A 25,741-nucleotide genomic window follows, 5' to 3' on the forward strand; every position below is an offset into this window, starting at 1 on the left:
GCGGCCTGAGGGAAAGGTTCGAACTGAAACCCATCAGCCTGCATGGTCTTGACAAAAGGGTTAGCTACCTGTGTAGCATTAAAGAATTGGGTGGGAATTCACACGATGGTCTAGGTTTGGGACACGGAGTTAAGAGAATAACCCTTATGGGAATGAAAGGCGGGAGAGTACCTCGCCAAATTACCCAGGTCCCCCACGAAGGAACTCAACAGAAAAGAGGTGACGGTTAATGGGGGGGCGCCAGTTTTAAATAGAACCACCGGCTGTACGGGATTTTGACAAAGCTTGGGAATAACAAAGACAAACCCCTTGGAACCCTGCCTGTTAAATGAAGTCTGATGCTACCAGCCTTTAATCAGGGACAAGATGTTACAATATTAAAAGGGAGCGCCACTGTAATCATTAACTATCTAGATGCTGAATTAAATGTATGACTGTATGGCTCTGTAGTTAAAAGAAAAAGCTTGGGTATTGTGTTAGATTAAAAATCCTGTAAGACTTTGTACAACTCCGTTTTTTAACCGCTGGTAAAAAACATTTTTTTAAGAGGGGAGGTGTTAGGAATGTACTACAGCTCTGAGGGGCCGAAGGGGCGGGAGCAGCCCCCTCCTTCCGGAGAATCGCAAGATCACTATTAATTCGGGTCTGGGACCCAGGAAATGAGAGACAATGCAATGGTTTTGACCATTGTTCTTAGAGACACCTGTGTGAATTGCAACTCCCTGCTATGTGCCAGCTACCAGGGACATGGACACCCTCGGGCAATGTGGTGGTGGGGATTGCATCACCCTACTTTGATGGACATCTACAACGCTGCAAGTCAAGATAAAAGGGGACTGCAGGAGGCGGTACCCCAGCGACGCACCAGAAGGACACACCATCGCTCAGCACTCCCGTGCTAGCGGGAAGCCATTTAAAGCCAAGTGCGTCCCATTCTCCTTTGCCTAGGGAGTGGGCGGCTGATAACACCAAAAAGGACTTCGAATTAACAACGGGGAACCAACGTTCCTGATTCAATGGATTTGCTTCATAAACGACTGGGCAAGTTTCTTTTTTCACAAGTCTCTCTAAAACACGTGAAACCCAGCGGTCCCCAAAAGGCTGAAGCCTGCAGACTTCTGAGTGACTTTTATATTTCCATCGGACTCCGTATTATCCCCTCGACAAACGATAGAACTATTTCTTATTGATGATTATTACTATACCTGCACTTTAGATGGAGCATTGACGACGTATATTATCTGAATGTTTGCATTAACCTTACTCTTGTGTCCCTTTATAAAATAAAGACTTTTAAAAATAGTACCATCAGACTTCAACGGACCTCTCTATCTTTGCTGGTAAGTGATCCAGTTACGGGATACGTAACAACTTGGAGTGTGCAGGCCTCTCCTTCACATGTTCTACCAGTCTGTTGCTGCCAGTAAATCATCTACATGGTGGTGTGCTGGGGAAATGGCATCAACACAGGTGATGCTAACAGGCTCAAAAAACTGACTAGCAAGGCTGGCTCTGTTATAGGAGTCAAACTGGACACGCTGGAGGCTGTGGTAGAACAAAGGACCCTACAGAACATTCTGGAAATTCTAGACAATGTTTCTCAACCTCCACATGCCACCTTGGCTGAACAGAGGAGCACTTTTAGTGATAGACTAAGACAACTGCGCTGCTCCAAAGAGTGATATATGAGGTCATTCTTACCCACGGCCATTAGGCTCTATAATGAGTCAACCTACAGCCGGGGAAGTGATGACCCCTCCTGTTAGACTGTTTGACTCTAACTTATTTTTTATTCCTTCTTATTTCTCTTCTAATATTTACATCTGTGCACTTGTAATGCTACTGCAACACTAATTTCCTCTGGGATCAAAATAGTATCTATCCACCTACCTATATCCATTAGACACAAGTATCAATGTCAAAATGGAAATGAACTAGAGACCTTGAGCTCTTTAATCGAACACTCTCCCAACTGAGCTGTACAGAAACTGGATAAACAATGAGAGACCTGAACTGAGACTCATCACTAACAGGAAATAATGTGTTTGGCACAGACACTGTTGTGGGCTGAAGGGGACGTTCCTGTGCTATATTGTCCATCTTCTGTGAGAGGGTTAGTACTTTGCAGAGGTCATAAAATTTATGAAGGGACTTTATAGCGAGAGAAGATATTGGCCTTTGTGAATGCTCGGACCTCATGGTATTGGAGCAGAATTAGACCATTCAGTCCACTGAGTTTGCTCTGCCTTTCAATCATGATGTGTTTTTATTTCCAATCCCATTCTTCCATAACTCTTAACCCTCACTGATCAAAAAACTATCTCCCTCTGCCTTAAACACCCAATGACTTGCCCTTCACAGCCCTCTGTGGCAACGAATTCTACAGATCCACTACTCTCTGGGTGAAGGCATTCCTCCTCATCTCTATTCTTAAGGGACGTCCCTTTATTCAGAAGCTGTGCCCTCTGGTCCTGAACTCTCCCACTCATTGATACACGTCCACTCTATCCAGGCCAGTTTCTGCGAGATTTCTCCCTCATTCTTATGAATTCCATCGAGCACAGGGCCAGAGCTATCAAAGACTTCCTGTACATCAAGCCTTTCATTCCCGCAATCACTCTTGAGAAGCTTCTCTGTGTCCATTGTCTTTCGTAGATGTGGACTGAAGAAAGCCACCTTGACTTAGGGATGTTCGGATGGGGTGTTGAAGTGAAAGAAAGGAAACATCTAATCATTGTTTAACACAAGACCTATTAACAGAAAGCAAAATACCAAAAAAGTTTAAAATTTGAAAGCGTCCTGAGGTAAGCAAAGATACATGGCTTGCAGCAGATTTTTGGGAGGATTTAGACCTTGGTGGGATGTGATACACTCAGCATTTTGACTCGGGTTAAACAGAGACAAGGGAACCAATCTTTTGAAGCAGGACACGATGTGCACACTTGATTATATCATTTGACTGAGGACAAAGTTCTACCTTGCTATCCGTCAGACAGACAGCTGGTTACCAAGGACAAATCTTCGGTTGCTATGGAGGGAGCAGGATAGGCTGGCATCATTTTGAGATAAGACATCCAATAAATCTCAGTAAGAGGCTTGTGCAGCAGACCAACCTGAGAATTTTGAGCAAAGCTTGAATAACATACATAAGATCATTCACCCCAAATCACCCCACCATGGTTGATTTATTTCCCCTCATTCTCCCGCCTTCTCCCCGTAGCCTTTGAAGCCCTTACTAATCAAGAACCTATCAACCACTTAATATATACCCAGTGACTTGGCCTCCATTTGGACTATTGAAGGCTGCAGAGAGCAAATAATTGAGTATATCTTTTAAATAATTCTTTGCCCTCCACAGCTATCTGTGGCAATGAATTCATTAGATTCACCACCATTTGGCTAAAAAAAAATCCTCCTCATCTCTCTTCCAAAGGGATATCCTACTATTCTAAGGCTGTGCCCTCTGGTCCTAGAATCCCCCACTATAGGAAACATCCTTTCCATGCCCATTCTATCTAGGCCATTCAAAATTCGGTAAGTAAATCTGAAGGTATTGTCTTGGATTCATGAAGCAGAGAATCAGGCCCTTCATCCCATCGTGGACCTGACTTTATCACTAATCCCATTTATTCTCCCCACATTCCCAACAGCTCCCTCTAGATTCTATCACTCACCAGCATGTGAGGGCAATTAGCAGAGACTAATTGACCTCCAAACCTGCACCTTTTTGGGGTGTGGGAGGAAACTGGAGCACCCAAAGGAAATCCGCATCGTGACAATGAGAGCATGCGAACTCCACACAGGCAGCGCTGGAGGTTGGAATTAAACTCGAGTCACTGGAACTTTGAGGTAAAGGCTCTACCTGCTGCTCAACTTTAGACAGAAAGGATATGAAGAGTTTCATCCAGCTGCTTCACCAGGCAAGTAGGATGGGACAGCCTAGGTACAAAGAAAGATGTCTAAGGATTCAGGCCAAGTGTCTCCTAATTGGCCACTAGAGGGCGGTGCGCCTGCTCCTGTCTCCATCAACTGTGTTGAGTTTCAGAGCTTTAATTCCTCTCACAGGAGTATATCCCGGTTCAAGCACGTTGATGTCACAACCAAGAAAGTTTACCAACGGGTCTACGTCCTCAGGAGGATGAAGAAATTTGGTATGTCCATTATATCAAAGCAATATATAAAGCTTGCTGTCTGGATGCATAACAGCAGTTGCTCTGCACGTGGCCACTGGAAACTGCAGAGAGTTGGGGACACAGCCCAACACATCATAGAAACCAGGCTCCAATCCATGGACTGTCTGTATTTCCTGTGCCTGACTAAATCAGCCAGCAAAACCAAAGACCCCACCCATCTAGGCCATTCTCTCTTCTCTCTTCTCCCCTCTCCCATCAGGCAGAAAGCACGTAGCAGCAGTCTCCAGGCCAGCTTCTGTCCCACTGTTATCAGACTCTCGTACGATAGGATGGACTCTTGACCTCACAGTCTCCCTCGTTATCGTTTATCATTTACCTGCACTGCACCTTCCCTGAAACAGTTTAACATCGTTAGTGTTACTTGTGTCATGATGTGATCTGTATCAACAGAATGGAAGACAAGTTTTTCACACTATCCTGATAAACGTGACAATAACAAACCAGTACCAACAAGAACAATGGAAACAGAGTAAGTTAAGATGGTTTTCACCCTCAGACCACCTATGGGAAATAATTGGCCCTGAATTCATTCAGCATCCACAGTGACTAAAAGAGGCCATTACGTTATCCTATCACCTGCAGCCCGATTCCCCCCCTCAACCCCACCCCCCTCCTACCCTTTCAGTCACTGGCTGCCTTCAGCAGAATTCGTCGTAGATTCATGGAGACACAAGAGTGATACAGCACACAGGCCCTTCAGCCCATCTGGGCTAGACTGACCACCACATCCTCTCTGCTAGTCTCAGTTGCCCGTGTCTGGCCCATAACCCTACAGGCTCCTCCTCTCCATTTACCGACGCAAATACATTTTAAACATTGCAACTCAAAACCCAGTGCAGCTGCAAAACTTTAATTCAGTTACTTAGTCGATTGAAGTCTAAAAGAAACTAGATTGGAAAGTGATTGACTCATGGAGCACCACAGCACAGTATCAGGTCCCCTTCGGCCCATCTAGTCCACGCCAGCCTGATTCCTCTGCCTAATCCCATCTACCTGCACCCAGATCATGGCCGTCCACACCCTCTCATCCTTGTACCCATCCAAACTTCTCTTAAATGTTACAACTGGACACAAACCTACCACTTCCGTGGTATAACTAGTGAGACAGGTTCAATCCTGACCTCCACTGCTGTCTGTGTGGAGTCCACGGGATCTCCCTGTGACCTTCTGGGTTTCCCATGTGGGCTCTGATTTCCTCCCACATCCCACTAATATACGGGCTGGCCGGCCAACTGGCTACTGTAAACTGTCTTGGTGCATCGGGAAGTGTGAAAATGTGGGAAGATTAAAATGAGTTAGGGTTGGGCTAATGTGAAATTGGGTGCTTCATGGGCAGTATGAACTTGGTGGGCCAAAAACCCTGTTTTGTGTTGTATTTTATCACTGTCAATAACTATGTCTATATTGTGCTGGAGTCTTAACAGACCACTGAAATACCCCAGGAAACCAGTTAGTTCAAGGGTGATCACGGAAGCTCCAGTCCTGCCGGTGATGGTCACTTCCTGTGAGCCAAAGCACTGTAATCAGTGTGGCACCTCCTGAGAAGAGCTGAATGGGAAGAAGCTATTGAGCCGATCCTTTTAACCGGAACGGATTCAATAAAGCAAGCTGGATTGCTGGCCCGTAGTTGCACACAAAGGCCGCTTTCAAAAGAGCTGAGTTTAAACCCCCTCAGCAGGGTGCGTTCTGCAAGTCCGGCCTCCATCTGATCACTGAAGGAACCAGAGCCTAGAGAAAGGGCAGCTCGTTGCTTTGCAGATTCATGGAATGCCCACAGCAGTGATACTCCGAGATTTGGTCTTGCTGCATGTGAACACGACCCTGGAAGCCCCATAAACACAGGAGATGCAAGAATCTGCAAAAACTGGTGATACAACCCAATTCCTCACAAGAAAAGTTCAAAATAAATTTATTATTAGCAAAGTACATGCATGACACCTTATACAACCCCAAAATCCATTTTCTTGCAGGCATACTCAGTAAATCCAATAACTGTAACAGAATCAACTCGTGTTATCAGCATTGTTATTTACTACTTGTTTGTTTGTTTGGCTATTTGTTTTATATTTATGCAGATTGTCTTCTTTTTGCTCACTGGTGTTTGTCAGTCTTTGGGTGTAGTTTTTCATTGATTTGTATATTTTTTGTTTTGCAGAGAATGCCTGCAAGAAAGTGAACCTCCAACATCTACAGACTTTGATAAGAAATTTACTTTGAACTTTGAGATTATTTATTTATTTATTGGGGTAAAGTGTGGAATAAGCCCTTCTGGCCCTTCAAGTCACATTGCCCAGCAACCACGATTTAACCCTAACCTAATCACAGGACAACTTATAATGACCAATTAACCTACCACTGGACTGTGGGAGGAAACCCATGCAGTCACAGGGAGAATGTACAAACTCCTTACAGGCAGCAGTGGGAACTAAACTGTACTGTAAGGCATTGTGCTACCATTCTGCAGGTGCTGAAAATGCAGAGCAGCATATAAAATGATCAGCAGGTCAGGCAGCATCTCTGGAGATACAAAAGTCATTGTTTCAGGCTGAGACCCTTCATCAACCCTGGAAGCTTCAGTCTTTTCTGAGGATGGCCACACATGCTCCAGCAAACAGACTGGGATCGTGACCTGACCTTCCAGAGACACAAGTTCAAATCCCACCAAGTGCCTCCGACAGACGATCAGACTGCCATCAAAGCCCATCTGTTCACTAAATGATGCATGCCAGGGAAGCAAATCTGCCATCCTGACATGGCATGACAACCTCAGATTTCCAAACCAACACCAATTCTTAACAGCAAGCTTGTCAGCTTTGTCAAACTGTCATGATTTGAAAACTTTCCCAAGGCAACTAGGGATGGGCAATGTATCAGAATCAGAGTCCCAGTTATTATCACTGATGTACGTTGTGACATTTGGAGTTTTGCAGGAAGGAGAGACAGACAGACAGAATTCTGAAGTTGTCATCGATGTGGGGGAGGTCAACGCCTATGAAGGAGCTGGCTGAACGTACAACCCTCTGCAGCTTTTTCCCGTCCAGTGCAATGGAGCCTCCCGGAAGGGCGTGCAATGGATCCAGTGCAATGGAACCTCCCTTCCCAATGGTGATGTAACCAGTCAGAATGCTCTCCATGGTTCATATGTAGAAAATTGCCAGTCACAGGTGACAAACCAAACCTACATAGTGAGTGGAGTGCTTGCTTCCTAATTGTTTCAGTATGTTGATCAATAATTGCATCAACGGTGGTCTTGGCAGGCCAGTGTCACATTAACAAACAATAACAGAAACCCACACAGTACAATAACAGCTGTTCCCATCTGTACAACGCCCAATCGCTCATTCCTATATCTCCAGATACACTATTGCCATAACCACACAAACCACTACCAGTACGTAGGACACAACATGGCAAAACGCCCCAAAGATCTCACAATTTCAGTAAAGCGTCAGCGTAATCGAAGACCCCACCCACATGGACACCCTCTCTTCCCTCTCCACCCCGGACAGAAAATACAAGAGTCTGAAAGCATGTAGCACTGGGCTCAAGGGGCTTCTATCGCGCTGTTATAAAACTACTGAATGGTTGCCTTGTACAATAACACAAGCAAGAGAAAATCTGCAGATGCTGGAAATCAGAGTAGAACACACAAAATGCTGGAGGAACTCAGCAGGCCGGGCAGCATCTACGGAAAAGAGTACAGTCGACGTTTCGGGCCGAGACCCTTCATCAAGGCAGTAAATGTGTGCATTATCTTGTATAAATGAGCTCTTGACCTTACAATCGACCTCATTATAATGTCTACCTTCTCTGTAACTATAAATATTTACTCTGCACTTTATTATTGTTCCTCCTTGTACAACCTCAATGTGCTGTTGTAATGAATAGCTCTGTGTGACTGTATGCAAGATGTATGTATGTATGTATCCACTGTAGCTCCTTACGTTACAAAGCAATTTTCTGTTGTGTTATTAAGCTGCTACTATTTGGGATTTATTGCCATGTAAAGTTGACCAAAGGGTGTCCTGAGACAGATCAATTGGCTGTAAAGTATTTTCAGATATCCAGTGGTTTTATAAAGCACTGCCCCCTTTGACTCCGGTTCAATTCCGCCGCTCCCTATAACGAGTTGGTACCTTCTCCCCATGACCATGTGTGTTTGCTCCAGGTGCTTCGGTTTTCTCTGACATTCCAAAGACGTACAGATTAATAAATTGTGGACACGCTACGTTGGCGTCGGAAGGATGGCAACACTTGCGGGTTGCCCCCGGCACAACCTTGTACTTCGATGCATGAGTGACAAATAAAACTAATCTTCCTTTCTATTCCAATCTCCCTTCAAAGCATCATTGAAACGTGATTCTTCGTATCATCTTTCAATAAATAAAGCATGTAAATATTTCGTCTTAAAGAGATGCCATAGTTAAATATTTTTTCAGGTTTTCATCACTTCTTATCCAAAACACTGTCATTGGTGATTACAGATTGGAAGAAATCCAAATTATTTAACATGTTAAATGCTTTGCAGTAACCTTCTGGTTTAAATTCAACATGTTGCAATAACATCTAAAATTAGAAAGCATTTGCATTACTGAATAATCTATTTTGCCAGTTAGCGTCTCAGGGATAATTCCAAATACAAGACAGCAACTGTGTGCAAGTGGAAAGACACTCTGCCTCAAATGAAAACGGTGACCTGCAAACTCTGTTCTTAGAAGCTTCTCAGCACCTGCACCTGGTGAATGACAATTAAAATACATAAAAACAGAGGTTATTTCACTTACAAAGGCTGCCTTTTTGTACTGAAACAGAGAGGCTCTCACAGACACTTAGCAACCCCTCTTCACTGGTTATTAATTCAGTAACTCAGATTGTTCTTACCTGTTTATTAATGATGCACATTACAAAGATGATTTCATTTAAGAATAACATAAGGTTTCTTCTAGGACAATTTCATACACCAAGTTTATTCCTTGCACAACAATATGTTATCCTTTTCAGAAACCTTGGTTGGTATCCATCAAATGTACATCAGTGGCTATATTTCAAAGGTTCTTCACTATGAAGTCAATAAAGGTGCAGTATACATTCAGCGGCCACCTCCTCTACCTAATAAAGTGGCCACTGAGTGTATGTTCGTGGTCTTCTGCTGCTGTAGCCCGTCCACTTCAAGGTTCGACATCTTGTGCGTTCAGAGATACTCTTCTGCACACCACTGTTGTAACGCGTGGTTATTGTCTCCTTCTTGTCTGTCTGAACCAGTCTGGCCGTTCTCCTCTGACCTCTCTCAGTAACAAGGCATTTTCACCCACAGAACTGCCTCTCACTGGATGTTTTTTAGTTTCTCTGTAAACTCTAGAGAATGTTGTGTGTCAATCTGAGATCATTAAAGGTGGATATAAACATATTTAGGCACCATCTCAAAATAGAGTCTCAAGCCCAGCTCTGAAAGGAGGAAGGTGGGGTATGGGGGTAGCAATCCCATCCCATAAAAACCCAGTGCTACAGAAACAACAACAGGAGATCCAAAGACCTCATCCCTGGGAGAGGAAGGATTTTCAATGGGCTACACCTGGGGACAAGAGAGACTGGCCCAGGACTGACAACTCTGGCCAGCTGCGGCTGGCAGCCTGAGCCCCAGTGGGGGACTTAAGGAAAAGAAGAAAATAACAGTTTCATAAATAAAGCAAGTCTGTACGGGGATGGGGATCACTTATATAAACAGAACTATTCTGGTGTTAAGGTTAATGTCTTCAGGCATAGGACTTTTCAATGTTCATTTACAAGCCTTATGGCATTGGAGCATAACGGTTAGCATAACACCCTACTGAGCCAATGATCGGAAGATTAGGGTTCATTTCCCATCGCTGGCTGTAAGAAGCTACCATGCCACCCTAAACAACAAAATGCAGTGATCACAGGAGCATTCAAAGACCCCAGGAGTGGAACCTCACTAACATTAGCCTGACGCTAACAATCCAGAACGTCACAAGTTCAGTCAGTCTTAAGGATGGGACACTGCTGGCGAGGTCAGTATTCAAAATTGTCAGATGGTCAGCTTTTATTCTTCTGATTCAATCACAGTACGGCCATCAGCAGGTATATCACACTAAATCCAGACTTTCAACACTGCAGCCTTTACTAACACACCAGAGACACAAGGGACTGCAAAGCTCAAACTATCAAAGTACACATATGTGGCCTTATACACACCCGAGACTCATTTTCTTGCAGGCATTCACAGAAAATCCAATATCCATAATAATAATAATAATAATAAATAAGCAATAAATATCGAGAACATGAGATGAAGAGTCTTTGAAAATGAGTCCTTAGGTTGTGGGAACATTTCAGTGAAGTTGAGTGAAGTTATTCCTGATGGCTTGTGATAACAGTCGTTCCTGACCCTGAGGTGTGAGGATCCTGTGCCTTCTTCCTGATGCTGGAATCTGCAGGAACAAGCAAGGTGCTGGAGGAACACAGTAGCTGAGGCAGCATCCGTGAAGGGTCTCCTACGAAAACATCACTGTCCATTTCCTCCTGACCCAATGAGTTCCTCCAGCATCTAGTTTGCCACTCCAGATTCCAGCAGTAGTCTCCTTTGTCTTTCTCTTTCTTATTGCACTTGGATTCTGTGCCCAACGTAACCTGATATTTCAAAGGCACAAGATATAGGAGCACAAACTGGACCTTTGGCCCATCAACTCTGCTCTGTCATTCCATCATGGTCAATTTATTATCCCTCTCAACTCCATTCCCCTGCCTTCTCCCTGCAAACTTTGACAGCCTGACTAATCACGAACCTATCCACCTCCACTTTAAATACACCGAATGACTTGGCCTTCACAGCCGTCTGTGGCAATGAATTCCACAGATTCACCACCCTTGTTAAAGAAATTCCTCATCTCTGTTCTAAAGGGACATCCTTCTATTCTGAGGCTGTGCCCTCAGGTCCTACTCTCCCACTGTAGAAAACACCCTCGCCACATCCGCCCTAACTCAGCCTTTCAATATTTCATAGGTTTCAAGGAGATCTCCCCTTATTCTTCTGAATTCCAGTGAATCCTGGCCCAGAGCGATCAGGCACTTTTCAATTGTTAACACTTTCACGCTGGCAAATCTCCAGAGGAACCTCTCCAATGGCAACACATTCCTTCTTACATGTTGCAATCAATCCCACTTCCACCGCCACGCCACTGGCTGCTCCTTCCACATTCTCTGAGTGAAGAAGTTTCCCCTTAACCCATGACCTCTAGTTCTAGCCTCTCCCAGCGTCAGTGGAAAACTCCAGCTTGCATTGACCGCATCTATACCCCTCGATCAAGTCTCCCCTCATTCTCCCACACTCCAGGGAATAAAGTCCTCAGTTGTTCAACCTTTCCCTGTAACTCAGGTCCTCAAAGTCAAAGTAAAGTGATTATCAAAGCACCATACGCTACCTCCAGATTCATTTTCTCGCGGGCATTTACAAGGAAATAATACTGGTAAAATTTATGAAAAACTATACATAAGCAAAGACTGACAAGCAAGTCTCGGAAAAACATGTCAATTTTCTCTGAACTCTTTCAACTTGTTGATATCTTTCCTGTAGGTAGGTGACCAGAACTGCACACAATGCTCGAGATTCGGTCTGGTTGTGGGTGGCGGTGGGCATGCAGACAGCACTGGGATATGCCACTACACTCAGACACAGGCACTGGAAAGTTGGCTCGCTGATAGCTGTGGCATTGTGCCACTCGGGAGAAAGCGCCTAATTACAGGTTCATTAGCACAGGTACATCGAGTCAGAATGTTTCACACAATGGAAGAGATTGTGTTGCACGGGGACAGAGCCAAGATACTCAAACTGGCTGCAAGGCCATACGGTGCGAACAGAAATATAAAGGGCGCCAGCATTGAGGTAATCTCCATAAGGACCCCCACAACCGAGGCCATCCGTCTTCTCATTGCTACCGTCAGGGAGGAGGTACAGGAGCCTGAAGACTCACGCTCCGGCATCCGATTTCTGAACGGTCCATGAGCCACTAACACTACCTCACAAATTTTGCTCTTTTATTTTGCATTGGTTAGATATATTCCACACTCCGCCATGAGCAGTAAGAGGAGGAAGGTTGGCCGTGGGGCTAGCTACCCCATCCCAGAAACAGAAGCTCCAAAGACCCCCACCCGAGAGGGGCGGTGGAAGACGCCTGCAGACAGCAGAGGGGCGCCCTGACGAATTACAAAACACACCAGATTGCTTGGGACTGCTTTTTCTCCCCCTTAAAACTCAGCTGGTTCATTAATGGCTCGCAGGGGGTAATTCACCACAATTACTGACCAGCACTGGCGTGCAAGTCCCTCGGGTGGGGTTTGTGTTCAAATCTCGATCAGAGGCCGCGGCGTTCCCCACTGAGCTGCCTTTTATCTACCAATAAACCAGGGCTTTTCTAGTTCTGTACAACACAGCCCTCAACTTAGCAGGGGATGTGCAGTCTCATTTGTCTCCCTCCCCCGCCACATTCAGAGAGCTCTCCTCCTCAGTGTACACAGCACAACTTCAGTCCCACAGAAAATGCCTACCTTGCTTTTACCGAAGTAGCCCAGGAAACTAACCAGTTACTCAGATAATCCCAGCACAGCCCACTCACAGACTCTGACAAACTGCATCTTTGCACAAACTGTGGAAAATATATTCTGATTCTGGTAAAGAGCATTTATTGGTTTTGTCGATTATGAACACTTCAGTCAAGGGTTTTGAAAGCAATCACCCCTTCCCTTGCCTGAGATCCATTACTGGAGTTCTCTGCTCTACAAAGTTATTTCAAAATAGTCTGGAAAGTATAGAACACTATATCTATATATCTGTTTATTTATTATATATTATAATAATTATTAATTATTATGCATAACCTATATATAGATCACAGAACTGAATATAGAACGCTTAGACTTCTGAAGACACAAATACAAACCTAATAAATTTTCACAAAGCATTAGCACTAGATTCCCAGATCACCACCTATCTTTAACTTCTAAATAGACGGTGATTGGTAGGGGATATAATCTGTAGCAGAATTATGTTTCTGAACTAACACATCCGCAGCTTTCCAGCAAATGTGTGAAACATTCATTCGCGGTTTTCGAATAGAATGGTGCATGAAGGGTCAAATTTCAGGATAAAAAAAAGTTCCACGTTTTATGATTTTCACGTTCTCCACATCTGTACTCAATATCGCAAAGAGGTAATTTCTGTAACAGTCTTGTTGCTAAACTCGAGGAATAACGCCCTTCCGAAAAGCTGTGACGGGAATGGGTTTATCCCAAATATTTATGCAAATTAGAAATTTACAGACCACCCTACACTAGGACGATTATTGTTTTAAGGCATTCTGCAAAATCTATTACATTACTTAGCTAGAGAGAAGAACAAACTTAAAAAAGGCAAATTCAAAAGTTTAAGATTAAAATGTAATGGGTGGGTAGGTTCATTGTTGCAAAGGAAATAGCAGATTAAAAATGAAAATAAAATCGCGGATCTAAACTATAATCTTGAAGTGTGAAGTATTTTGATTTCGCTTCGCTGACTTCCAAAGTCGAAAAAAAAGAGATGGGCTCACCAGCTCAATTGCAACAACGTCGCCGAGATGTACGGCCTCGTGGATGGACTTGGGTGGGTTTTGCGTCAAATAAATGCATTCGTCGGTGAGGATGACAAAGTGGAAGGCTTTCTTGTGTTTCTTCTCTGTCACTACGATGCACGCTTCGTACATTCGGATCTTATTGAAGACGCTCTCGTCCAAGTGTCTTTTGAGAAAGAAATCGAGTTTATCGTGCCGCTTGAAAGGGAACGGATCCAGCTCGTTCCTCGCCATATACAGGAGGAAAGATTAAAATGGACAAAGTTGCTGTTGTTTTCGAGTGCTGACGAGTGTTGACAGCGGGAACGATCTGCTACTTTCTACTTGTTTCGATTGGGCTCAAGCGCGCGCTCCCGGGGAGGGGAACCCCTCCCTCTGACGTCACAATGGCCGCAAGCTCCAATCGCCAGAAACTTTTACGTCACAGCCACGCCCCCCCCCCCCCCCCCCCCGCAATCTGTCAATCCATTCATTAATTTACTCAAAAGCAGAAACAGGTCTATTATCACAGACATATGTCGTGAAATTTGATGTTTTGCGGCAGCAGTGTAATGCAAAATATAATAAAATACTATAAGTGGCAATACGAAATCTAAAAATAAATAAGTAGTGCAAAAATATAAAGGAGGATAGTAAAAGCTTCTTTAGGTATGTGAATAGCAAAAAAAAAGTTAAGACCAAAATTGGGCCATTGAGGACAGAAACAGGTGAATTTATTATGGGGAATAAGGAAATGGCAGACGAGTTGAACAGGTACTTTGGATCTGTCTTCACTAGGGAAGACACAATCTCCCAGATGTAATAGTGGCCAAAGAAACTAGGGTAAAGGATGAACTGAAGGAAATTTATATTAGGCAATAAATGGTGTTGGATAGACTGTTGAGTCTGAAGGCTGATAAGTCCCCAGGACCTGATGGTCTGCATCCCAGGGTACTTAAAGAGGTGGCTCTAGAAATCGTGGACGCATTGGTAATCATTTTCCAATGTTCTACAGATTCAGGAACAGTTCCTGCTGATTGGAGGGTGGCTAATGTTGTCCCACTTTTCAAGAAAGGAGGGAGAAAGAAAACAGGAAATTATAGACCGGTTAGCCTGACGTCAGTGGTGGGAAAGATGTTGGAGTCAATTATAAAAGAGGAAATTATGACACATTTGGATAGCAGTAGAAGGATCAGTCCAAGTCAGCATGGATTTATGAAGAGAAAATCATGCTTGACTAGTCTTCTGGAGTTTTTTGGCAGTGTGAAATGTCAGGGGGATGCTATGAGAATGCAGGGCGACTTGGACAGGTTGGGTGAGTGGGCAAATGTATGGCAGATGCAGTTTAATGTGGATAAATGTGAGGTTATCCACTTTGGTGGCAAGAACAGGAAGGCAGATTACTATCTAAATGGAATCAAGTTAGGAAAAGGGGAAGTACAACAAGATCTAGGTTGTTCTTGTACATCAGTCAATAAAAGCAAGCATGCAGGTACAGCAGGCAGTGAAGAAAGCTAATGGCATGCTGGCTTTTATAACAAGCAGAATTGAGTATAGGAGTAAAGAGGTCCTTCTGCAGCTGTACAGGGCCCTGGTGAGACCCCACCTGGAGTATTGTGTGCAGTTTTGGTCTTCAGATTTGAGGAAGGACATTCTTGCTATTGAGGGAGTGCAGCGTAGATTCACAAAGTTAATTCCCGGAATGGCGGAACTGGCATATGTTGAAAGATTGGAGTGACTGGGCTTGTATACACTGGAATTTAGAAGGATGAGAGGGGATCTGATTGAAACATTGAGGTTATTAAGGGATTGGACACACTGGAGGCAGAAAGCATGTTCCCTCTGATGGGTGAGTCCAGAGCTAGAGGCGACAGTTTAAGAATAAGGGGTAGGCCATTTAGAACAGAGATGCCGAAAAACTTTTTCACCCAGAGAGTGGTGGATATGTGGAATGCTCTGCCCCAGAAGGCAGTGGAGGCCAAGTCCCTGGATGCATTCAGAAGAGAATTAGATAGAGCTCTTATAGATAGTGGGGTCAAGGACTATGGGGAGAGGGCAGGAACAGGGTACTGATTGTGTATGATCAGCCATGATCACAGTGAAAGACGGTGCTGGCTAGAAGGGCTGAATGGCCTACTCCTGCGCCTACTGTCTATTGCCTGTTGTCTATTAAAAGAGAGAAAAGTGAGGTCGTGTTCATGGGTTCACGGTCCGTTCAGAGATCTGATGGCGGAGGGAAAGAAGCGGTTCGTAAACGTTGAGTTCCGGCTCCTGTACCTCCTCCCTGATGGTAGCAATGAGAAGAGAACATGTCCTGGATGCTGAGGGTCCTTCATGGTGAGTCATCGCCTATGAAGATGGTGAGGAAGCTCGTGGTTTTGGTGGAGCCTGCTTGGTCTTACAGACTTACAGAAGGTTGTTATTGTGACACCTCTCGACCAGCCAATCTATCTCACTGCTGTATGTCAGCGTCTGAGATTCTGCAGACAACAGTCATGTCATTGACAAATCTATAGAGGGCTTTTGAGCTGTACCTAGCCACACAATCATGAATATAGAGAGAAAAGAGTATCAGGTTAAACACGTATCCTTGAGGTGCGCTAGTATTAATTGTCAGTGAGGAGGACATCTCCACTGACTGGTCACCTGATATAGAAGTCAATGATCCTGAACCTACAGTAATGTGCAAAAGTCTTAGACTTATGTAAAAAAAAATCTGTAAAGTGAAGATGCTTTCAAAAATAATGAAATAAGTTTCTGAGTATAAAAAAATATAAAGAGTAGTAATCAGTTAAAAAAAACTAAATCAAATCCTTTGCCTTTAAAACTGCATCAATTATCTTAGGTACAGTACACTGCCGTGCAGTTTAATACAAAGACCAGTTGGCAGGTTGTTTCATGTATCTTGGAGAACTTGCTACAGTACTTCTGCAGACTTTGGTTGTCTCACTTGCTTTTGCCTCTTCAGGTAATCCCAGACAGCCAGATGATGTTAAGGTTAAGGTTCGATGGAGGCCATACCATCTGTTGCAGAACTCTTTGTTCTTCTTTTCGCTGAAGTGATTTCTTTATCACCTTGGCCTTTTGTTTGGGGTTATTGTCCTGCTACAGAGTGAAGTTGGGGCCAATCAGATATCTCCCTGATGGTATTGTGTGATGGATGAGAGTCTGCTTGTACTTCTCAGCATTAAGGATTCCATTAATTCTGACCAGATTGCTAACTCCATTTGCAGAAATGTAGCCCCAAACCTGTAGGGAATCTCCATTATGATTCATTGTTAGCTACAGGCACTCATCCATGAAATGTCCTCCAGCTCTTCTATGGATAAACTGCTTGTCAAGATGTCAAATCTTCATTTTTCAGTCCAAAGCATTTGCTGCCATTGTTCAACACCTCAGTCCTTGTGTTTTTGTGCATAGGTGAGTCTCTTGGCTTTGTTTCCACTTCAAGGAATGGCTTTTTGAAGCTATCCTTCCATGAAGACCATTTCTGACAAGACTTCTCCAGAATTTAGAGCAGTGTTCTGGGGTTCCAGTGGTTTTTGTGAGCTCAAAGCTGATAGCAGTGCTGGATTTCTGATTTCTGTTATGATCCCAGCCCCCTCCTTTGTGAGAATCGCAAGAGCACCCGTTGGGGGGGGGGGGGGGGGGGAGTCAGTAGACCCAGGAAGTGAGAGAGAGAGAGATAAATATGCCAAATTGCATGTCCCACCCGGGATACAGAATAAGACGACAGTGACTATTGTCTTGAAAAGCCCCCGGGCAAGGTGGGCTGGTTGAAAGAGAGATTGCATCATCCCAACCTGATTGACACCTGCGACCCTGTGAGGAAGTATAAAGGAGAGTCTCAGGGGGACAGCCCCTTCAGACGCACCAAGAAGACACGAGAGAGTGTTCCCGCAGCAGCGGGAAGCCATTCTGAAGGAAGCCACGTGTGTTAGATTCCGGGATTGGAATTTGTGGCTGGAATCACAGAAAACCGCTTTTAACTAACATCGGGGAGAGGAAACCAACGCTCCCCCGATTTCACGGAGGATTCATCAAGACTCGGCAAGTTCTTTCTCTTCTCCCCCCAATCTCTCTCTCTCGGTCGCCCCACATGAAACCCAGCGATTTTCAAAGGGCTGAGGCCTGCAGACTTTCTGAGTGACTTTTATATTTCCAACGGACAATCTATTAACCCCTAGACAACCGTAGAGCTCACTTCTTAATGATGATTATTACCATACCCGCGCTTTAGAATGAGTGTTGACAATGTGCACTATCTGAATGTATGTATTAACCCTACTTTTGTGTCCCTTTATAAATAAAACGTTTGAAAATAGTGACATCAGACTTCAACGGACCTCTCTATCTTTGCTGGTAAGTTCTCCAGTTACGGGATTCGTAACAGTTGGGGTTCTCGTCTCGGGATTTGACACCAAATTGGGAGGCCAGTGAATCAGGCTTGTAAATCAAAAACTTGAATCTGGTTACGCGGGTAGCCAGACGGGAAACCAGCAAAGATGGACGTGGGTGAATTTATGGAAAACCCGACGGTGGGGGCGCTAGAGGCGGCCACAAAATCAGACTTGTTAAATTTAGCGAAGGGGTTGAACCTCACAGAAGTGAGGTCGTCCATGAAAAAGTGGGAGGTACGAATTCTTCTCAGTATTACGTTGAGAAGAATGTGTTTGAAGATGAGGTATTGGAAGATATCCCTGACAAAGTACCATCAAGTGGGACGGTTCAGTTAGAGGTGGAGAAACGAGCGACGAGATTAAGGGTTAGACCGAACGGAGTGGTTTAATGTTAGTAGGGAGTTGAGATTGGTGCCCCCGTTCGAGGAGACAGATGTCGATAGTTATTTCTTGCTTTTTGAAAAGGTGGCAGTCAATCAGAAGTGGCCAAAAGAGCAGTGGGTGGCGTTGTTACAAAGTGTGTTAAAGGGGAAGGCCCAACGAGCATAATGCGGCGTTGTCCCTGGAGGAGAGAGGAGCGGAGAATTATGATGAGGTAAAGAAGGCCATTCTCCGGACTTACGAATTGGTACCTGAGGCCTATAGACAAAAGTTTAGAAATTTAAGGAAAGGGTGGAATCAAACGTATACCGAGCTAGCCCATGAGAAGGGGGTGCTCTTGGACCGTTGGTGCACCGCGGAAAGGGTGGACGAGGATTATGGGCGTCTCAGGGAGTTACTTTTGATCGAGGAATTTAAAAGTTGTGTTCCGGAGGAGATCCGGATGTATTTGAATGAGAAGCCGGATAAGTCCATGTCAGAATTTGCTAGGTTTGCGGACGAATATGTCCTAACCCACAAGACAAAGTTTTCCTCAAATAAAGGTCCCCAGAGAGACCGTGGGGATGATCGTGAAAGTCCGACGAGTGAGGCAGAGGTCCCACCGGGAGCTAGCGGTAAGGTTGAGGGGGAAAGGCAAGACGGCCAGAGGGTTCCGGGTTTGACCTGTTTTAATTGTGGAAAGGAGGGGCACATTGCATCTCGATGCTTTGCTCCGAGAAAGGAGATAGGAAGAGGGAAAGCCACAGTCCCTATCGGGTGTGCCGTGGTAATCAGCAAATCGACCAGAGAGCCGAGGGAGGATAGACAGAGTACGAGAAGGCTCTGGGAGTTGTCTGTCACACGGAACCATGTCTGTGACGGAGGGAGACACACCAGTTCCCGTACGAATCTGGAGGGATACGGGTGCTGAACTATCCCTGGTTAGCCGTAAGGTACTAGAATTTGGTCGGGAAACGGGCATGGTAAAGGTGGAAGGAATAAATAAAAGGATAGAAATGGTGCCTGTGCTGTCTTTACGACAGTTAATTAGTTTATAATATTTTCGCTTAGTAATTCATTCAATAGTATTTTCTAGTTAGAATTAGAAGTGTTTAAAGTATATTCATTGCATGTAAAATATATCGGCATGCGATGACGTCACATCCGGTTTCGCCGCGTCTTGTGGGAAAACACCGGTTTGAAATTAGCGCGAGGGTGGGGGCTTTCCACGAGGCTCACCTGAGCAGAAGTTGTTTTGCAGGCATGAGAAATCACAGTGAGAGCAACGCTGTAAGTTAATAGATAATCGATATATTGAACTAAGATGTTAATGCCGATCCTGTTAGAAGTAACGACGGTAGATAATGTTTATGCTTTCGTTAGTTAAAGAGTCGCGGATAGTTTGCATGGAAGTGTATTTAAAGTAGTCAATGGAGCAGGTAAACTCTCCCTGTATACTGCACCTTAGTGTAATGTAGTTATAGTCACCTTTGCAAGTATTTACACTTGAAATGTGATATTAAGGAAGGAACAAATACTGTATCAATCTTGTATTGTTTTATCAACAGTTTTCACCATATGTTAATGTGAAGAGTGAACAGTAAATGGTTAATCTTACTGCGATCTGGTTCTCATTGAATGTGGTTTATCTCAACGTTAAATTCGACGTTATCAGTTACACGCGAAGGAGAACGTTACAGTGAAAAAGCGGCATTATCAGGTGTTTCAAGTGCTGCAATGTCATCTCAATCCAGCATCAAGTCGACGCCGCCCAGCGACAAGGGCAGTAAACCGACATCAAGTAAGCCCACCCAGGCGTTATCAGGTGTTCCAAGTGCTGCAATGTCAGCTCGATCCGGGATCAAGTCGATGGCGCCCAGCGACAAGGGCAGTAGAACGACATCAAGTAAGTCCACACAGGCAAGAGCCAAGGCAGAAGACGCCAAGGTGCGACTCCATTACGCCAAACAAGAAGCAGTTTTGAAAATGAAACAGGCCACCAGAGAAGTCGAAATCCAGAAAGAAAGGGCCGCCAGAGAAGCCGAAAGGGCCGCCAGACAAAGAGAAGAGGCTGCCAGAGAAGCCGAAATCCAGAAAGAAAGGGCCGCCAGACAAAGAGAAGAGGCTGCCAGAGAAGCCGAAATCCAGAAAGAAAGGGCCGCCAGAGAAGCCGAAGAGGCTGCCAGACAAAGAGAAGAGGCCGCCAGAGAAGCCGAAACCCAGTTGGAAATGGCAAAAATATCGACAGAGTTGCAAGTGCTGCAGCTAGAAAGAGAAGGAGAAGCTGCCATGGTGGAAGCAGAGTACATAGAAGAAGCTGAAGGGTCGCGTGATCTGACCGAAGCAAGATCTACTTTAGAAAGGACCAGACTGGAACGCACAAACGACTATGTACAATATCAAACAGACTGGCAGGCTCGTCTCCCCTCTCCATACCTGTTCGATAACTTCCCCAGCTACGAGGAAGAAAATTTACCCTCGCGGCTCCGTGATGAAGTCAAGAATGAAAGAGCTGACAACCGATATTCTTTGACACCAAAGTTACAAAGTTCGATGCGAAGAGACGCGGAGGTCGAATCCAGGATGGCAAATTCCATGAGAAACGTGCGTTCTCAGTCATATAGGCGCCAACGTACTTCTCCAGCCCGCATGCCGCTTACAGCCGATCCCACGCTGCAGTATTTAGCACGACGGGATCTCGTCACTTCGGGACTGTACCAGTTTGACGATAAACCCGAAAATTACCGTGCATGGCACTCCACATTCACCAACGTGATTGACGGGGTCCAGCTCAGTGCAACCCAAAGGTTGGACCTTATGGCGAAATGGCTGGGGAAAGAATCACGCGACCAGGTGAGACGCATGCGTTCAGTGTACATCAACAAACCCGAGCTAGCCTTAAGCGAAGCGTGGGAGAGACTTTGGGAGAGATATGGGGCCCCCGACATTATTGAAGCGGTGCTATATCGACGTCTGGAAAACTTTCCTAAGGAGTTAGCCAAAGATCACTTTAAGTTAAGAGAATTCGGAGATTTACTCATGGAGATCCAAGGCGCCAAAGAAGATGGCTATTCAGCTGGTCTAGTATACCTAGATACTCCATCCGGGATTAGACCAATCGTGGACAAACTTCCATTTGGGCTGCAGGACAAGTGGCTGACTGTTGCCTCAGAGTACAAGGAAGAGCACGGTGGTCGATTTCCTCCCTTTGAGCACCTCACTGAGTTTGTGCGCAAGGAGGCAAAGAGGCGAAACGACCCTAGCCTCGTTGGTCCAGGTAGATCCTCTTCGAATGTTTTCAACATTGATAAACCCGTGTCAGTGCTCAAGACTGAAGCCCTTACAACTAACAACGACCCTGGCGAGTATTGTCCATTGCATAACAAATCTCACCCCCTGAAAGCATGCAGAATGTTTAGGGAAAAACCCCTTGAAGAGAGGACGGCTCTTCTCAAGGAGAACAGAATATGTTTTAGATGCTGTTCCTCAACCTCTCACCTCGCCAGAGAGTGTACGATCGCCGTGAGGTGTCCGGAATGTGATAGCACGGATCACGTCGGGGCCATGCATCCCGGCCTGTCACTGCAAACCGACAGCGCTCCTTCTCCCCCACAACAGGACGGCGGGGAGAGAGAGGCTCACCCCAGGACAACAGTTGTCAGCTCGAACTGTACAGAAGTCTGCGATCAAGCTCAGTCAAGTCGTTCTTGTTCCAAGATCTGCCTCACTAAGGTGTACCCTAAAGGAGCCAAAGACAAGGCCATCAAAGCCTATGTGATTCTGGACGATCAGAGCAATCGTTCACTAGTCAGTCCAGAGTTCTTTAAATTGTTCAACATTGAGAGTGAGCAGTTCCCATACTACCTCAAAACTTGCTCAGGCAACATGGAAACCCAAGGAAGGAAGGCAGAAGGCATCCAGATCGAGTCCCTGGATGGTAAAGTCGTCATCTGTCTCCCTCCGCTCTTAGAGTGCAATGAAATCATGAATAACCGCGCTGGGATCCCGACACCAAGTGCGGTGTTACACCAGCCGCATCTCCACCACATCGCCAAACACATCCCAGAACTGGATCCGAAAGCGGAAATACTCCTGCTATTAGGAAGAGATGTTATCCGTGTGCACAAGGTTAGGCAGCAGGTCAATGGACCACTCGACGCCCCCTTCGCGCAACGTCTGGATCTGGGCTGGGTGGTGATAGGAGAGGTGTGTCTTGGTGACGTACACAAACCGACGGTCGACACACTCAAGACCAATGTGCTAGAGAGTGGCCGCCATTCGATTTTTCAACCCTGCACAAGTTCCATGTATATCAAGGAAGCACAACAAGGCGTTAACAAGCACGAGGCAAGCGACGAGTCGCTGGGCCAGTCAGTCTTCGCTCAAACGAAGTATGACAACAAACTTGCACAATCAGCTCAAGATACCATTTCTTTAAAAACCAAAGACACCAAGGTCTTCAGAGATGAAGCAAATAATGGGGTTGCCCCATTGCCTATCAGAGAACCATGCCAGCGCTCACCAGATAACAAAGAGCAGGCAGTCAAACGGTTCACGTCCTTACGGAAAACCCGTAAAAGGAAACCTGAGATGCAGCAACACACCCGATTGGCCCACGAGGTACTGTGCACCCTAATGGCAGAGGTCACAGCCATTATAAACGCACAATCATTCCTACCTGTGTCTTCTGACCCAGAAAACCCCTTTATACTTTCGCCATCAACGCTCCTTACGCAGAAGGCAGGAGCACCTCCTCCACCAGGAGACTTCTCAGACAAGGATTTGTACACAAAGCAATGGAGACAAGTCCAGGCTCTGGCAAATCAGTTCTGGCCTCGCTGGAGACAAAAATATCTACCTTTGTTGCAACAGAGACAAAAGTGGACAGAACCCCACAGGAATCTTCAAGTTGGAGACTTAGTCCTGCTCAGGGACAAGCAAATCGCTCGCAACAGCTGGCCAACGGCCAGAATCACTGCTACATTCCCTAGCGGGGATGGACATGTCAGGAAGATCGAATTGAAGACTACCGACCAAGGCGATGTGAAAATTTACCAAGGGCCAGTTACAGAAGTTATTCTACTTCTACCCAATGACTGATTAAGAGACTAAGTTTTGTACTCTGCTCATTGTGACCTTACGAAGGTCAAGCGGGGAGTGTGCTGTCTTTACGACAGTTATTTAGTTTATAATATTTTCGCTTAGTAATTCATTCAATAGTATTTTCTAGTTAGAATTAGAAGTGTTTAAAGTATATTCATTGCATGTAATATATATCGGCATGCGATGACGTCACATCCGGTTTCGCCGCGTCTTGTGGGAAAACACCGGTTTGAAATTAGCGCGAGGGTGGGGGCTTTCCACGAGGCTCACCTGAGCAGAAGTTGTTTTGCAGGCATGAGAAATCACAGTGAGAGCAACGCTGTAAGTTAATAGATAATCGATATATTGAACTAAGATGTTAATGCCGATCCTGTTAGAAGTAACGACGGTAGATAATGTTTATGCTTTCGTTAGTTAAAGAGTCGCGGATAGTTTGCATGGAAGTGTATTTAAAGTAGTCAATGGAGCAGGTAAACTCTCCCTGTATACTGCACCTTAGTGTAATGTAGTTATAGTCACCTTTGCAAGTATTTACACTTGAAATGTGATATTAAGGAAGGAACAAATACTGTATCAATCTTGTATTGTTTTATCAACAGTTTTCACCATATGTTAATGTGAAGAGTGAACAGTAAATGGTTAATCTTACTGCAATCTGGTTCTCATTGAATGTGGTTTATCTCAACGTTAAATTCGACGTTATCAGTTACACGCGAAGGAGAACGTTACAGTGCCCTTATATAAGGTCATTCTGGATTGTGAGCTGGTGTATGGATCAGTTGAAGTGGGGGTGCCCTCAGAATTCCCGAGAGCTGACATGGACATGCTGCTGGGGAACGACTTAGCAGGGGGTAAGGTTTGGTCGGCCATGCTGCCGACCTGGCGACCGGCGAGTGCGGTGGCCCTGTCCCTATCGCCCAAGGACCATCTCGCCGGCGCGGTCACTCGCAGCCTGTCGAGAGACACAGCTGAGAACGAGAGCAGTTTAAATCTGGCCAGTTTTGATTTGGCCGAGACGTCTTTGCTGACCATGTGCCACGAGGGTTCCAAGGGTGGTAAGATGAAGAGCAGTAAAGTGAAAAGGGGTAAGGGAGAGGAGATAGATCTGCCCTTAGCGAAGAGAAAGGTCCTAAAGGTAGGAAATAAAGATGAGAAACAGATAAAGCTGTTAAAAGATCCAGAGTTGGACATGGATGATCTGTCTGGTTTGGCAGAATTGTTTGAAGAACTTGAGAGTTCTAAAGGTGTTCCCGATAATGAGGTGAGGGCAGTCCTAGATGGAAAGGATACCCTTGCCTCGAAGGAGTCTGCTGAAAGGGCCGAGGAGGTTGTTTCAGCTCGCAGGGTTGCGCCTTCCCCGGGTGGGAGCTGCCCAGAGAGTAACTGGGACGATCGGGGGAAGTTAGAATTTGAAAAAGGTACGGGTGTCGAAAGCCTGGAAGAGGCCAATGTCCCACTTGAGTGTGTCCGAGATGGGGATGCACGAGGTGCTGAACCTGGTAACGGGGCTCAGAAGAAGTCTGAGGTATCTGATTCAGTGGAACGGGGCGGCTGTCCTTGTGGGTCAGATGGACTTGGTTCAGTGGGAAAAGGGTTAACCCTTGGTAACCGGGGGAAGTGTGAGTTCCCCGGTGTTTGTACTCGAAGGAGTGTTCAAAGTTAATGCAGAATTTAAGAATGGGGGGTGAGGATTGTTATTGAAGGAAACGGAAAGTCTGTAGTTTCCAAATCGAAGGAAGAAATCTTAAACCTGGCAGATCGCTCACAGAGTGAGCCGGGGAATAGCGGGGCCCCCCACTCTATTGTTATGCCAGGATGGGGTGTGAAAAGGCTGCCTTCGACAGGCTACTTGAGCGAAGAGTTTGAATCAAACACCAGTAGCCTGAAGGGGACTGATAAAAGGGCCAGCCACCTGGGTGAAATCAAAGAATTGGGTGGAGATGGTCTAAATCTGGGGCATGGTGTTGCTAAAATAACCCCGATGAACGGGGCGGGTGGGAGTTCACCACACAAAACTACTCAAGTTCCCCACGGGGGGGGGGGGGGGGTCGCCGAAAAAGAGGCGACGGTTAATGGAGATGCCATT

General features: G+C 45.4%; 1 protein-coding gene across 6 annotated transcripts in view; it reads right to left on the reverse strand.

Annotated features, from left to right (window-relative positions):
• The window catches only part of c8h12orf56 (chromosome 8 C12orf56 homolog), a 95,400-nt gene extending 81,244 nt beyond the window's left edge, over positions 1–14,156 (reverse strand). For all 6 annotated transcript variants that reach the window (XM_059977579.1, XM_059977578.1, XM_059977580.1 and 3 more), the window contains exon 1: positions 13,793–14,156. In XM_059977579.1, the coding sequence (XP_059833562.1) occupies positions 13,793–14,047 (255 nt within the window). In that variant the 5' untranslated portion in view covers positions 14,048–14,156. The remainder of the gene's footprint in view (positions 1–13,792) is intronic.
• Positions 14,157–25,741: the final 11,585 nt, after the last annotated feature.

The sequence above is a fragment of the Hypanus sabinus genome, chromosome 8, assembly GCF_030144855.1.
Source record: "Hypanus sabinus isolate sHypSab1 chromosome 8, sHypSab1.hap1, whole genome shotgun sequence".
Lineage (NCBI taxonomy): Eukaryota > Metazoa > Chordata > Chondrichthyes > Myliobatiformes > Dasyatidae > Hypanus > Hypanus sabinus.